Genomic DNA, 17,335 nt, shown 5'->3' with positions numbered 1-17,335 from the left:
TTATTAAGATTTTATCACTCACACTCACTTGAAAAACTATTAAAAATATTTCTCAACAAAAAGAAAAATTCTGTAAGGAGGTATCATATATAAAAAATCATTATGACACAGGAATTGGTAAAATGCTGGTAAATTCTTATAACTGATGAACATGGGTCAGGCAGAAAGACTCATCTTTTTGCACTATTTTTAAAAAGGTGAAACTGAAACCTTTAAGGTCATTCTAAAATTCATGTAAAAGAACAAAGGGATATCCAATTTTTATAGCACCACTTATTGAATATGGATTCTTTTCCCTGGTATATATTGTTGTCTGCTTTGTCAAAGATCAGATGTCCATAGGTGGATGGTTTTATGTCTGGGTTCTCTGTTCTGTTCAGTTGGTCTATGTGTCTATTTTTGTGCCAGTACCATGCTATTTTGGTTACTGTACCCTTGTAGTATAGCTTAAAATCTGATAAAGTGATGCCTCCAGATTTATTCCTTTTACTTAAGGTTGCTTTGGCTATTGGGACTCTTTTCTGGTTCCAAACAAAGCATAGAATTATTTTTTCTAGATCTATGAAAAATGATATTGGTATCTTGATAGGGATTACATTGAATCTGTAAATCACTTTGGATAGTAAGGACATGTTAACAACGTTGATTCTGCCGATCCATGAGCATGATATGTTTTTCCATTTGTTTATATAATCTGCAATTTCCTTCCTCAGTGATTCGTAGTTCTCTTTGTAGAGATCTTTCACCTCCTTGGTTAAATATATTCCTAGGTACTTTATTTTTTTTGTAGCTGTTATGAAAGGTATTGAGTCTTTGATTTGATTCTCAGCTTGACTGTTGGTGTATAGGAGTGCTGCTGGTTTGTGTACATTAATTTTGTAACCTGATACTTTGCTGAATTTATTTATCAATTCCAGGATTCTCTTGGTGGAATCTTTGGGGCTTTCTAGATATAAGATCATATCACCAGCAAAGAGTGATATTTTGACCTCCTCTTTCCCCATTTGGATACCCTTAATTTCCTTCTCTTGCCTGATTGCTCTGGCTAGGACTTCCAGCACTATGCTGAATAGAGGTGGTGACAGTGGGCACCCTTGTCTTGTTCCAGTTCTAAGTGGGAATGCTTTCAGTTTTTCCTCATTCAGTATGATATTGGCATGAGTTTATCTTATATGGCTTTTATAATTTTGAGATATATGTCTAAGCCTTTTTAGTTAAGAGTTTTTATCATGAAAGGGTGCTGAATTTTGTTGAATGCTTTTTCTGCATCTATTAAGATGATCATATGATCATATGATCTTTGTTTTTGTTTCTGTTTATGTGGTTAATCACATTTATTGATTTACATATGTTGAACAATCCCTGTGTCCCCAGGATGAAGCCCACTTGGTCGTGGTGGATTATGTTTTTGATGTGCTGCCAAATTTGATTTGCTAGAATTTTATTGAGAATTTTTACATCTATATTCATAAGGGTATTTGGTCTATAGTTTTCTTTTTTGTGTGTGTCTTTTCCTGGTTTTGGCATCAAGGTAACCACATGTAGAAGATTGAAACAGGATCCAGATCTCTCACCACTCACAAAAATTAATTTAAGATGGATAACATACTTAAACCTAAGACATGAAACCATGAGAATACTAGAAGAAAATGTTGGAAAATCTCTTCTAGATACCAGCCTAGCCAAAGGATTTATGAAGAAGTCCCCAAAGGCAATCATAGCAACAAGAAAAATTAGTAAATGGGACTTGATTAAATTCCTCTGCACAGCCAAGGAAACAATCAACAGAGCAAATAGAAAACCTACTGAATAGGAGAAAATATGCACATGTTATACATCCATTAAAGGGCTAATAACCAGACTCTACAAAGAACTCAAGGAAATCAACAAGAAAAAAATCAAACTACCCCATTAAAAAGTGGGCAAAAGACATGAACAGAAGCTTTTCAAAAGAAGATAGACTAATGGCCATTGAACATATGAAAAAATGCTCAAAGCCACTAATCATCAGGGAAATGCAAATCAGAACCACAATGAGATATCATCTAACTCCAGTGAGAATGGCTTTTATCAGGAAGTCCCAAAACCATAGATGCTGGCATGGATGCGAAAAGGAAGGAACACTTATACACTGTTGGTAGGACTGCAAACTAATACAACCTCTATGGAAAATAGTATGGAGATTCCTCAAATAAGTAAAAGTAGACCTGCCATTTGATACAGCAATATCACTACTGGGTATTTACTCAAAGGAAAAAAAGTCATTTTATCAAAAAGACACTTGCACTTGAATAATTTGCACTTACAAAGATGTGGAATCAACCCAAGTTCTCATCAATTCATGGGTATATTAATAAAATGTGGTATATGTATACTGTAGAATACTACTCCACCATAAAAAATGAATTAATACCTTTTGCAACAATCTGGATGGAACTGGGGACCATTATCCTAAGTGAAGTATCACAGGAACGGAAAAACAAGCACCACACATACTCACTATTAAATTGGAACTAACCGACTAGCACTCATGTGCATGGATAGAAGTAAAACTCAGCAGAAATCAAACAGGTTGGAAGTGGAAGGAGGGGATGAGTGAAATAATACCTAATGGGTACAGTGTACACTATATGGGTGATGGACACACTTTTAACCTTGACTCAAGCAGTACAAAAGCAATCCATGTAACCAAAACATTTGTTCCCGCATAATATTCTGAAATAAAAAAAAAAGAATAAAGTGCTAAAAGCTGGTAATAAGCTTTTGAAGAATGAAGAAGGAGTTTTTGCACTATTAGATTTTAAGACTTATAAACTATAATAATTAAAACTAAAATGTTGTTGCAGGGAAAGGCAAATAGACCAGTGAAACAAAATGTCCCAGAAATAGACTCACACATATCTGGAAACTTGGTATGTGACTGAAAGCATCGAAAATGAGTAAATAAAGTGGAGTCTTCAATAAATTGAACTGAAACAATTGGGGAAAAATGAAATTTGATATCCTACCTATATTAATATGTAAAAATCAATTCTAGTTGGGTTAAAAACCTAAGTGTAAAACAGAAAGACTTTAAAGCTGTCATTTGAAAAAAAAGAATATTCTTTCTTGGGTAAAGAAGGACTTTTTAGAAAAGACAATAGAATATAAATATAAGGGAGAAAAAGATTAATGTGACTTTATTAAAATGTTCATATCTCAGAAGATCCAATAAAGAAAGTAGAAAGACAAGTCTCAGATTTAGAAGAGATATTTGTAATAGATGTAACTGAAAAAGATTGGTATCCAGCATAAATAGAGAATTCCTACAAATCAAGAAGGAAGAAACAACCTAATGGAAAGAAAAATCAGCAAAGGATATTATTAAGCAATTTATAGAAGAGGAAATAGGAGTGGCCAATAAACATATGATAAGATCCTCAACCTCCCTAGCAATCATACTAATGCAAATTATGCCATCCTGTACTCATCAGATAGGCAGACTTTAAAAAGGATAAAAAATCTATATGTTGGCAAAGATGTGGAGACCTAACACTCTTACATTACTGGTGGAAAAATAAGTTGATTTAAGCACTCAGAAGAGCTATTTTGCAAAATCTAATGAAGTCAAAGCATACTCAAACACCTGGAAATTCTTTGTCTGGTATGTGCTCTAGAGCTAGAGACGTGCCTTCATATAAATGCACAAGAAAGCATGTTTAAGAATGTTTATTCTAACACCGTTTGTAATGGTGAAAATTATAAACAACTAAGTATCCATCAAATAAGAGTGTATGGTTATGGTATATTTACATAATGGAATATTATATAACCATTAAAAATCAGTGAATGAGAACTGTATGTATCAACATGGACAAATTCCTCACAAATGCTGGTGAGGAAGATGCAGAAGTAACTGTGGATTTAACACTGTTTATATAAAAACCATGTAGGGTATTATATACTACTTATAGATATATCATGTGTAGTAAAATTATATAATTTTATTTTTTGAAAATTATATAATTTTCAGGCATTCTTTTAAACACCAAGTGATAATAAAAGTTGCCTCTGAGGAAGTATGTGAGTGGAGGGAGGGATACAAAAATGGAGAGAGATAAGCAAAGAAGGCAAAATGTTCAGAGTTGATAAAATCTGAGTCTTGTCTACATGCATGTTATGTTGGACCCTATACTTGTTTGTATATTTGATATTCTTCATAGTAAATTTAAAAATAAATTACCAAATAAGTTCCTTGAATCATGTGTGTATGTATAGTATGTGTGTGTGTGTGTGTGTATGTACATTTTTTAATTTAAAATTTCTTAACAAGGATATGTGAGATCCTTTCTAAAAATTTTCTCTAATATGTTCTGGATCTTGCTCATATGAAAATCTTATAAAACAACCATTTTATAAAAATATGGACCTTTAGTAAAAACAAACCTAATGTCATGTCCTTATTTGTTAGTAAGTTAAAGTGCTAAATATTATGGAGAACCTCAAAGTTAATTTATTTTCAAATACCCTTTCTAATGTTAACATTCTGAGAGCTACATGGGCTTGTCTTATAAATGATATAAGTTGTGTTGAAACTTAAGTATAAAATCAATATAAGCTTTTTTATTTTGCTTAAATTTAAAGAAATGCTCAACAATGAAATAATTAGACTTAAGTCTAATATCCCTCTAGGGCCTGTTATAACTATTACTATTTTATGTTGCTCTAAGTAATCTTATTTTATGTGAAATACTTTACTACTTTCTCAGTGAGACTCTTATCTGGGATTTGACCAGATGTTTTGCATTGTCATAGACACATTCTTTACTTTTCCCTCAACTGGTATTTTTTAGTTTTTGAACACTTGGAATATATTTAACAGAGGTTTTATAATACCTTGATGTTTTTAGATATGATCTGGTTAAAAGGTTTAGAAAGAAATTTTTCCACATAAGTTTGAATAGTTTTTTTAATTTATAAAAGAAAAACTAGAAATTTGAATATTTTGCACTATTTTGATTTTTACAATTCTTTGTGGCAGGCATGTCATGAAATGAGATTAGGACTTTTTAAAGATATTTTAGGTGCCATGGTTATATAGCAGTCTAGCATACCTTTGGGTTTCTTTAGTGGTGAGACCGTTTTTATTGCACAAGAGAGATGAGCTTAAATGGCAGGAACATGACTAGAAAGTGCGTGTTATATAGGTTTCAGTCAGCATGTTGCTACTGACAGGTGCTCAATGGTTGTTGGTATCCGTGTCAGCAAAGAGAATCCTTTGACATTAAAGTCACTGGCTCAATCCTGATTTGGGGTGACTCTATTGGCAGTTCCATCAGGCTGCAGCTGATCAGTGAATGTCAGAGCTGCTGCTGTTCTTCTGGAGTGTCACCAGCCCCCTGTGAGGTTTTTGTTTTTGGTTTGTTTTTTTTTTTTTTTGGAGGGAAGGATGGTTTAGCTTGTCTTGTTCGGTCTTAACCAGACTTTCAAATTGCTTACCTTTGGGAAATGAACTGAAAGGTCATAGGGAATGCAGGTATCTTTAGGGCATGCAAAACCATATACAAAGTGATGACTTACATGGAGACCAGTAATGATTACCTTGACTCCAAGCCAATCAATGGGGAAGCCTCTGGGGACTCATTAAATGGCATTTGTGGAATCTGTAACCTAGGTTTTGAGCTATATTTCAGGAAAAGCAGTGACAGCCTTTAATGTCTAATTGACCTCTTCTCTTTGTTTCACTTTCATTCACTTTCCATCTTTGCCTCTAATGTGGTCCCCAATGGCAGCAAACGGCACTGCTCAGCATTTTGAACTTCTGTTCAGAGCTCCAGCACCTAAGTTTGGGCAGTTGTGTAATGGTAAGTATTTGAAAATTCTTTATACGACTCAATCACTTGTTCTCTTTTTCTTTCCGTGCCCCATACTCACCCACGGTTTTTCAGATTTATGGTTAACTACTTTGTTCTCCACTTTTAAACACATCTCTTAAATTAGAGAGTATGCCTTTGAAACACCATTATTTATCTATGAGAGCAAGGAAAGAAGTATAGTGTGGTGGAAAGAGTTCAGTTCTGTACCAAGCCAGAGGTTATCTCAGACAGGCTGTTTACCTCGCTAGGTTTCTTTACGAAATGCCAGTCATACCCAGATGCCAATAATTTAGTAAGTTTTTCACAAAGCTAATTTTCATTTTTAAATTCTGATATTATTTGCTGGAAATGTTAATGATAGTAGATAGGTTAATTTGTTTGTTTATTTTTGTGTTTGTTTTACTGTCCTTACTGGGCAAAATAGAAAGATTGACACCCTATGTTGGAATTCAATTTTGGGGAAATTTTGCCAGTCTACAAAATCCAAAAGCCTCAGAACTGTTGGACTAGATAAGCTCTAAAATCCTTCCAGATTTAAAGTTATGATTTTATGTGTCCTTGAAATAGCTCATGGGAAGACTTAAATCTTTTTTATCTAAACCACATAATTACATAGCTTATAAATAATACTGAAACATAAAGGACAGTGGCATTCTCATGGGAAGGGGGTGTGCACGTTCATGCCTCTGTGTGTATGTGTGCATGCGCATACATGCATACTCACTGGAATTGAATCTTCCAGTGTGACTGACTGTGGAGCAACCATTCCTCCTCTGCCAAACCAAGGCAGATTTAGGAGATCCCCAAACCATTCCAATTTTGTATCCAGTTAGTAGGAAGACCTGAATAAGCAGGATGGTTGCAAGATTTTACAGAAGTTCTTCTGGTATCCTAGGCTTGGAATCAACATGCATGGTCCCTGACCTAAAATAGGTACCATTTGAACATCCTTAAGAGCTCAACAGTGGCTTTAGACATGCCCCAAGATTTGCCAGTGTAGACTGGATAGGCCTCTTATAATGACTTATTTATCTCCATGTCCCCATGGTTTTTAATCCTTGTGGTTAAGTCTTAATAAACCCCAACTATAGGCTCAGGCCATTCCAATCTCTGAAAACAATCTTGGGAGCCCACTAGATTCTCCTTACTTATGGTTAAATTCTTACCATAGTAAGCCATTTCATAGGCTTCTGTGTATCTCTCTAGTGTCTCTTCCCAATGGGCCCTGTGACATTTGATGGCAGTTTCTGTTCAACAAACCAGCTAGTACTGCCACTTATATCTTTGCTTATTGCTAGCCTGCCCTCTTTAGATTGGTAATAACCCTGTTTAACTTTGGCTAGACATTCCTTATTCTGCTTGTAATATATTCCCTTTAAACTGGAGCAACATTCCCTAGAAAAGCAAACCTCTGACCACAGACACATTAGAGTTGTAATTATATATGTTTATAGTTGGAATTATATTTATTTTAAGTTAGTGTTTTCAAAGTTAAGCCATGGAAAATTAATTTTGAAGGATATTCAATTAAAAAGGTATATGTGTGGGGGTGGAATGGAGATTCCTAATCAAAATTAGGAATCATATTATATATCCTCCTCTTGGAGTTGTACTTATGTGCTATAACAAAGAAATGGTTTACCTTTGCTTAAACCAGTATTTTCCAGCCTTACCTAACTGCCAAACTCATTTTTCCATATTATATTATATTTTTGACTATCAATATAATAGCAGTTTTAAAATTTGTGATACTTATGAAGCTATTGTCCACATAAATAGCACACTATGTTGACTTTGCAGGTGATTATGATCTATTATATGTCTTCTCTGAATGTCCTCTCATGGCATACTTTTTCTGCATTGAATATAATGTAGACACTAAATTAGTTGAGCCACTTTTTTCCCGAAACAATCTTTGTGCCACAAGTGCCAGTTTGACAGATCTGTAATGACAAGAACTTCTGAGAAGTAGTATCTTACCCATAACAAACCTAGATATTCTAGTCAGTGCCATAAACATTTTTGTAGGACTTTCTGGAAATTTTTATTTTTCCTCTTGATTGGGAAAGAGAATTAAAAAAATTTTTTTTGAATAGTCATACCTTTGACTTAAAATTATATTTTCCATGGTAATGGAAAGCAGTGAAAGAATAGATAATGAAACCCAAAGTAATCGGAAGCTTGCTTTAAGCATTCATTCCAGCCCACTCTTCTCCCAAAGCTTTCATCAAGTTCGTAGGTAAGAGTGTTAGAATTAGATTCAACCACTAATGAGAGAAAAACTCCAAACGACTATGCTTAAACAATATAGTTTATTTCTCTTTGATGTAAGTAAAGTATTAGAGGTGAGTAGTCGAGGCTGATAGGGTAGATCTACTCCTCAGACTCCTGAGAGTTGGTAATACCTAGCTTACTGCTCTGCAGTCCCTATGGACATACATTTGACTTCATGGTTCAAAATGGGGCAAACAGCCATCACATCCCCATGTCAAACAGTAGGAAAAAGGAATGCCACCTTCCCTTAAGGACACTTTCTAGAAGGTGCATTTTTAGCCTTACTTCCTATTATCCAGAACTTAATCATATGACATACTTTATAGCACAGAAAGCTAAGAAACATAGTTGTTATTGTGGGCAGCCATGTATTCAAGTAAAATTCAGAATAAAAGTAAATAACTGTAATTAGTTGAGTTTTGTGTTTCTTTTCCACCCAATTAGTCCTAGAAAGAGGGAAAAAAATAATTAAATGACCCATTGGTAAGCTAAGAGAAAGAGAAGTAAAGAACATATATAATACCCTAAATACACTAATTTGGTAATTAGCCTCTGAGTCTGTGCTATCCAATCTGGTAGGTAATAGCCACATGTGGCTACTGAACACTTGAAATGTAGCTGGTCCAAACTGAGATGTGATATAAATGTCACATATATACCAGATTTTGAAGGCTTAGTACCAAAAAAGTAACATCTCAATATTGATTTTATTCATAATATGTTGAAATGATGTTGAAATGATAGTGTTAGACATAAACAAAATATATTATTAAAAATAACATGGTTTCTTTTTATTTTTTAAAAATGACTAAGAGTTAAAATTCCATATGTGATTTGTTACATGGTGCTGCTTGAGGTAATTTAAAATTGGCTAAATTAAAGAATCATACCACCTAGCTTTTCTTAAGTTTCCTACCAATTGCGTGATCCTGGTCATGTCACCTAATATTTTGCTGATAGTTCCTCTCTGACATCTGTCATTTTTTTTTAAATTAGATAATGACTGAGAAAATAAATTTGTCTAATCTTTTAGGATAAAAAGTTCTATGTAATTTCTGTAATTCCAAAGGGGTTGTAATTAGTAAGGGGGGGATAGGATGCCTTCAGTCCAGTAAAAAATATTTGATTTTATTCTTATTTTCCCAGCCCTTAATTTCTTTGTGCCTGGGGTGTAAATTGTACTGTGAAAACTTCACAGCAAAAAAACTTTTGAAGGAATTTTGCACTGTATGCTATGCTGGTAGAGAGTTAGTCTGTATGACATTGAGATTGCCCTGGTACAAATTCGGCATACTCAGAATAATGAGTTTCAGAATGTTTTTTGTTTTTTTTTCCTAAGGAAGCTAATTGGCAGCTCTAATTCTCAAACCTGTAGTTTTGTGTTGTTCAAGTATACTCACTTAAGGGGTTGGTTATGTTCTCTTAAACCTGTTTCTCATGGACTTCTGCTTGATTCTACCATACACAGAAGACCAGAACCTTAGAAATTATTACCACTATATCTAATCAGCCTTTGGTTTTGACTCAAAAATATAGCTCCAAATCTGTCAGATTTCTCCAACCTCTACCAAAAGCCTGTCATTTCTTTTGTAAACTATTGCAGGCATCTTCAGTGGGCTTCCTCCTCCATTCTTACCTACCATAGGCCATCTTCCAGGCAGAAGCTGGAGGTGTTTTTGTTTTAATGTAAATAATGTTATGTCACTCCTTTGCTTAAAACCCTTCATTGACTTCCTTAGTACTTGAAATGAAAATCCAACTTTCTAATGGCCTAAGCGGCCTGGCCCTTGCGTAACACTCTGCCTTCATAGCCTGTCCTCTCCCTCACCACACTTGGGCCATGGGGATCTCATTTCTGTTCCTTGTGTGTGCAAAGCTTGTTCCTGGAGATCCCAACAGCTACCACCTCCTCCCTCAACTCCTGACACTGTGATCACTCTCACATCACCCTGTTTTACTATTTTTGCACCATTTATTACTGTCTGAGTTTATTTTGCTTATTCATTAGTCTGTCTTTCTCAAAAATGTGGGCAACATCTCTGTTTTTCAGTTTACTGCTGTTCCCAGCATCTGGAGTGGTGCTGGCACGTAGTAGGTACATAAATATTTGTTGAAAATACGAATAATCAAATTGACAAAAGGAAATAATCGTTGTAAATGTTTACTATTTTGTTTCCTTTTGATTTCTGGTGATAATTATGATACCTGATTGTAACGAAATCAAATGAACCTCTTAAAAGAACGCATTTAGAGAAACATTATTAAAACATATAAAGCTTTAATGTTTAATCCTTGATTAATAGAGGCTTATCCTGTAATCATGAGATAAGTATTGGGCACCTGCAGTAACTGACAGTGATTAACATGTTATAATCTAAATTACCCTCATGTTGTATGTTCAGTCCACAAATGCCACATTTATCCCAAAACTAGTATCTTTATTAGTACTATCAGCATTTCCACATAGTGTTTTAGAACCAGGTACACACCTCTATCAGGGAGATCTTATATGTCTACCAAAGTATATTAATCATATATAAAATAGAAGAAATTAGGCTCTGTCAGTGAGTAGCAGCAGTAAGGTTGATAATCCTCAAATTCTTCATGAGAGACTGAGGACTTCAAACTGCTTTGAGATTTAATTCATTGATATCTTCTGTCTACAGTTCTGTTAAATGGAGTTTTAAGTAAGTGATTACTCTTGCTGTTTTATGAAACAGTGGCAGGTTTGTGAGATGAGTGGGCAGATCTGTATTAATAAGAGTGTGAGTATGTTTACATGGAAGCAAACAATAGGAGATGATTAAGCATGTTCTAACTTACTCTAAACAGTTTGCATTTCTGAGTGTAACATGTAAAAGGTTGAAATTGTTTGATTTCCAGATTGAAGACTATGATGTGATAGCTAGCATGATAGGAGCCAAGTGTAAAAAACTCCGGACGCTAGATCTGTGGAGATGTAAGAATATTACCGAGAATGGAATAGCAGAACTGGCTTCTGGTTGTCCACTTCTGGAGGAACTTGACCTTGGCTGGTGCCCCACTCTGCAGAGTAGCACCGGGTGCTTTGCCAGACTGGCACGCCAGCTCCCAAACTTGCAAAAACTCTTTCTTACAGCTAACAGGTCTGTGTGTGACACAGACATTGAAGAACTGGCCTGTAATTGTACCAGATTGCAGCAACTGGACATATTAGGTGAGGATACAATATATAAATTGACATAAAAGCTAATTTCAGACTCTTTGTAAGACAAAAAAATTCTTGGATAAAATAAAAAACTTGTCCTAAGACTGCTTGGTTTGATAGGAAGTAAAAGATAGATCAATTAATGTGGGGAATAATTATATATATACTTAAGTAACAATGAGGATGATAACAGCATTTTGTAGTTGAACCTATCAAAAGCTTTAAATAACCATTAATTTTTAGTCTAGTTAGAAGAGTGAGAATGTCCATGAGCTACTTCTCCATTTTTATTAAGGACAGAAAATAAGAAATGAATCTATTTGCTGTTTGTGTAATGAATTCAAGTTAGATACTTTCCAAAAAGCTTCTTTAAAATTTAAATTTTTAATTAAGGAGTCTTGTGAAATTCTCATCCCTGATAATTCTAGTTTTTAGGAATAGTCCTTTCCCCGTCAGATCTATTGAAAATCCTTTCCAACTCTGGGATTCCTTGTGTCGTTACCATATTTTGTTACTGCTTACTTTAGCCAGGGGTGCTAGCAGTGCCACAGTTATCATTGCCCACACAATTGGTACTTTGTGAACTCACATCGCACTTGCACATTTCACATCAAATGCATTGTGAAAATTATTTGGAACTGGGGTGACAGAAATAGGAAAGTCTGGAGGAGCTGATTTAAAGGGGTAGGAGGTAGAAATGAAGATGGCAGGTAGAGTATTTACAAGATTCAGGTCCTAGATGCCAAACTGGCGGGGAAATTCGGTTTTTATTTTTTTAACAGGACCATTTCAATATGAAGTCTTTTGTTTTAAAAAAAATGCTTTTAATTTTTAAAAGGTCAAATGTTATACTTAAGGTGTCTTGTTTTGTTTTTTTAAACAGGAACAAGAATGGTAAGTCTGGCATCATTAAGAAAACTCCTGGAATCTTGTAAAGATCTTTCCTTACTTGATGTGTCCTTCTGTTCACAGATTGATAACAGAGCTGTGCTAGAACTAAATGCAAGCTTTCCAAAAGTGTTTATAAAAAAAAGCTTTACTCAGTGACTTGATATATATTCTGTAGTAAGTTAAATGTGCTTTTGCAGGGTTTTATTGTGGGGTTGGTTTTGTTTGTTGTTTAGTTTTTATAATGGTAAGAATTAAGACATTTATAGATTTAAAAATATGAAATTGTCCATTAAATCAAGTAAAAATGTACACAAATGTTTTCAGAAAATATTTCAAGCACTTTTCTTCAAGAATCTGTGAGTGGATGAAATTATTTTTACCTTATTTTAATCAGTGATATGCTTTAATCAATAATTATATGATTAATAAAAGAATAACATGGAGACATGTTAACTTATTTTTAAAGGAATACTTTGAGCAATACAGCATGGAATATTTATGCAAAAAATAAAGTTAATATTTCACACCTCCATGTAAGGATGGATGCCTTATTAAGCCTATGACCTGGGAAGTATTTGTTTGGTATGAACAAAATTGTCAGAGCTAGTTTGAGAAAGAGACTTGTTTTTTTATCTGTTAAGTTTATTTTTTCAAGCCGATGTATAAACTGTTCAACTGGAAAGTTTGTAGTTTTCCTAGCCAGGTGGTGGCATGTGCCTGTAGTCCCCAGTTACTAGGAAGGGTGAGGCAGGAGGATTGCTTGAGACCAGGGGTTGGATGCTGTAGTGTGCATTGATTGTACCTGTAAACAGCCACTGCACTCCAGCCTAGGCAACATAGTGAGACCTCATCTCTCTCTCTTTTTTTTTTTTTTATTTCAGCACGTCATGGGGGTACAAAAGCTCAGGTTATATACATTGTCCATGTCCCGCCCATCCCCCTGAGTCAGAGTCTCAAGCGTGTCCATTCTCCAGACAGTGCACCTGGCATTCACCATGTAGTCATACCTCCATCCCCTCCCCCCACCCAAGACCTCATCTCTTAAAAAAAAAAAAAAAAAGAATTGCAGTTTTTTCCACTTTTCTTCTAATATATTTATCTATTTCACTACTGGATAATACCAATATAAAAATATGAACATAATCAAGAACAAGAGGTAAACTACTAAATGAAAAAGCTTTCCAACTGTTAAGCAGATGTCTTTTTAAAAATTTGCCACAGGGAAAAGTTTAAGGCTTCTGAATTATGTGTGGATTTTATTTATATTTTGTCCTGTGCTCCAGCACCTTAAATATTAGAAATCAACTACAGTGTGGGAGTAGTGAGGGGGGTAAAAGATAATAAACACTGTTTTGTTAAATAATGAATTGATTTAGTTCTGCTACTAAGAAAGTAGACAAAATACTTTGTGTCATGAAAAGGCAGGGTTGTTTTGAATAGAAAACTAATATTAACTGTGTAATGTAACAAAATTCATTTTTCGACTCAAAGCAAAATTCATATTCCAACATCCAAATGCCCTCGAGTGATCTCGTAGAACTGTACTGTCCGTCACAGTAACCACTAGCCATATGTGGCTATTTTATTTAATTTTAATTAAATTTAAGCAAAAATTTACTTTTTCAGATAGACTAGCCACATTTCAAGTGTTCAGTAGTCACATGAGGCTGGTGGTAATCATGTTGGCAACATAGATGTAGAACATTTCCATCATTGCAGAAAGTTTTGTTGGATAGCACTACTCTAACATTTCTTATGTTGTAAGATTTATTTATTTAAGAAAAACCACATTTCGTTTAAAAATTGGCACAGTTAATACATATTTCTGGACAACTTTTGAGCGTATTCTCAATAGTACATATGTGAAAGCACTTTTCCCCCAAAAGTTCTTAAGCTAGTAAATTTATACATAAGGCAAATAGTAGGCATATTTATTGAATGAATAAGAATATAGTATATTATTAAGTCATATGTCAAATTTTTAAAGTGTAAATGTTATAAATTATTACTAGTGGTGCTGTGTTTATTCTTTTATAGAATGTAAATAATGTAATATTGTGATATATAAAATGTTAAAGGATTAATACAATCTCTTCTACAGTAAAAAAAATGTGTATGAGAATTGCTGTCCTGGTCATATGCACAGTATGCCCCACCCAGTCTTCTATTTGATGGAAGAAGTAAGGGGTGATTGGAAAAGGATTTTGTTGTCCTCTGTTGTTATCTTCATGCACTAGGATTTTCTTTTCACCCACAAATGTATATAAACATTTTAAGTGTTTTATTCAGTGGACCTTTGGCAGGGGGAGATACATCATTTGACTAACAACTGTGTGAATTCATACTTTTATCTTAAGCTAACAGCCAACGTTAGGATGATGTTTACTTTATGCCAGGCACTATTGCACGACAACTCCATAAAATATATGCCATTACTTACCCCCATTTACTGATGAAGAAATTGAGGCAACCAAAGATTGAGGAATTTACTCATGATTATATAGCTGTTAGTGGCAGAGCCATCACACAAACCCAGGCCATCTAGCTTTGGAGGCAGTGCATTCCATCTATGCTTTTAAGTGTCCAGCGTGGCTTCTGGTTCTAGAGCAGAAGTCAGGAAACTTTTTCTGTAAAGAGCCGGATATTTTAGGTTTTGTGGGCTAAGAGGCAAAACTGAGATAATTATGTAGGAACTTAAATAACTGGAGAAAAAACAAATTTGTACAAAAATTTTATTGACAAAATTCAAAATGATAATAACAGAACTTTTTTTTGCAATATGGTTTTACTAATGAGAAGAATTAAATACTTTGGAGGAGGACAACATTTCACTTAATTGGGGTTCAAAGTTAGTATTTCCTATCATCAAAGTTGATTATAAGTATTCATCTGTTAATGCTGATCTGTAATAAGATTTTATATATTTCAACTTTGAAAATGCCTTTTCTTACAGATAGGTATTGCCAAATATATTAATCCACAAGATTATGATTTTCAGTGATCATGTTCATCACTTGGAAGGCATTGATAAAAATCTGTTAGGTTATTTCTTTCCTTGATATTTTCTTTTTAGCATATTCTTTGCTGATTAATCAATTCCAATTGAACGTTAGGTGAAAGCCCCTCAATTGCACAGTTAAATGAATTTTGAAAAATGTAAATTTCCTTTGCACTTGCATCGAAATCCAAATACTGCTGGAACTGTAACATGAGTTACAAATTTGGGTGAGAATGGAGATCCTGCTTCTTTGCCTTACTTTTTGATAACATAGGAAGTATATAAAGCAGTTTATCATTACTTGTGATTCAAACAATGTTAATTGTCATCAAAATGACTTAAGTATGTTTCACATATAAACACTTCTCTTGCCTTATAATTTTTGGTTGAATTCATTACAAAACATTATCAAGTCTGCAGCAAAGGCTAAATTCCAAAGCCATTCAGTGTTCCATAATAGTGGTTGATGGTATTTCTTCTTATTCAGAAAAATTTCAATATCAGCCCTGAACTCAAAAACTCACGATAGAGCTGACACTGCTGTGCCTTGAATGGCTATGTGGTAAGGCAAATCAGAATATTAATCTTCTGTATCAGACAAGAGATAAAGGAACTGTTGATGGTTAAATCTATGAGAGCAAATGAAGTTCCCCATTGATACAACTAGTTCAGTGACACAAGATTGAGTCAAATATATTCCACAAAGTACCTGCTGATGGATAATATAGTAAATAACCACAGTTTTTAAACTTACCCTTATCTTTTCACAAGCTCTGTAAATTTAACCAACTAAGTCTTTTTTGGGCTCTGCACATTTTTATCACCACCAGTTGTAACACATCGTAGCAGATTCTACTTCAGTTTATATGAAATTCATGTTTTCTTCTTAGTAAATATTCTTGCATATAATTTTTCTACACAGACAATTCATAGACACTAACCCTGGTCACTTCAACCTCGGTATTGGCTCATTAAATAAATAATAACTAGGCAATATCAGTAACAATCTATTGACTAATCAAAAGCCAAGGGAAACCACTCAGAGTCATTTGCCATGTTTTTTAATTGACTATTGATGTTGTTCCCAGTGTTCTCAATTCTTTGAGCAACTAACTGTTCTTGCCAAAAGGCTGATTTAATAGTCTTAAGCAAGTTCACTCTTGATACTTCATCAACTACAATTTCTTTAATTCACCATTGGTAAAAGGTTTTTCTTGCTTGGCTAACAATTGAGTCACTTACTTTGCAGCTTTATTTTTATTTTTTTATTTATGTTTTTGTAAATTCTTCAGTGATATCTTGTTTTAAATTTTTTAATTTTTCTGACCACTGCATGTCTATAAATTGAGAATATTGTGATGAGTGTTTGGTCCAACATACATAACATTCTTCTAGAATAGCTATGATGTCATTGTATATCAAACACCATACTTTGACATCTAATTTGGTATTTTTAAAAAATCCATATTCAACTGTGCCTTAAAAACATCAATTGAAGTTTGCCTTTCTCTTTTTTTTTCCTTTGATATTATGGGGTATGCACTAGTAATAAAAAATTAAAATGCTATGGTATGACAACATGTGTGGCACTCAAAATGCTGGTAGTTATGACTGGATCACTGCAATTTGCAGCATGCCAAGTGGAAGTGCAAAATGATGAGAGCAATACGTAAGTCTCTTGCAACCACTCGCCTCTGTCATTGTAATGTGAAAGCAATCATAGACAATACCCAAATAAATGTGGCTATGTCCAGTAAAATTTCATTTGTGGATACTGAAAGTTGAGTTTCACACAATTTTCATGTGTCACAAAATAATATTTTTCCCCCAGCTATTGGGAAATGTAAAAACCATTCTTAAGGAGCAGGCTGGATTTGGCTCGTGGAACAAATTTGTGACCTCTGTGCAACAGTCCTCAACCTTTTGGGCCCCAGGGACTGTTTTCATGGAAGACAATTTTTCCGTGGACTGGGGATGGGCGCGTGGTGTCATCGGGAGGATGTGGTGCAGAGCTCAGGTGGTGATGCGTGGGCCATTTCCTAACAGGCGAGGAACTAGTAATGGGCCTCGGCCGAGGGGTTGGGGACCGCAGCTCTAGGGTATTCTCAAATCAATCAGTCCAGGCTTGCC

The 17,335-nt window shown here is 34.5% G+C and overlaps 1 protein-coding gene across 5 annotated transcripts in view; it reads left to right on the top strand.

Moving 5' to 3' along the window:
* Positions 1 to 17,335, top strand: part of FBXL4 (F-box and leucine rich repeat protein 4) — an 82,438-nt gene that overhangs the window by 56,616 nt on the left and 8,487 nt on the right. For 2 of the 5 annotated variants that reach the window (XM_045544058.1, XM_045544056.1), the window contains exons 7-9: positions 5,772 to 5,843; positions 11,013 to 11,325; positions 12,200 to 12,210. In XM_045544058.1, coding sequence (XP_045400014.1) covers positions 5,772 to 5,843; positions 11,013 to 11,325; positions 12,200 to 12,210 — 396 coding nt within the window. Of the gene's footprint in view, positions 1 to 5,771; positions 5,844 to 11,012; positions 11,326 to 12,199; positions 12,740 to 17,335 lie in introns of those variants that run through there. The other 3 variants (XM_045544054.1, XM_045544055.1, XM_045544057.1) reach the window with 2 other exon arrangements.

Source organism: Lemur catta, chromosome 2, assembly GCF_020740605.2.
Source record: "Lemur catta isolate mLemCat1 chromosome 2, mLemCat1.pri, whole genome shotgun sequence".
Lineage (NCBI taxonomy): Eukaryota > Metazoa > Chordata > Mammalia > Primates > Lemuridae > Lemur > Lemur catta.
The sequence above is the reverse complement of the archived record's forward strand: the minus strand, read 5'-3'. Positions and strand labels throughout refer to the sequence as shown.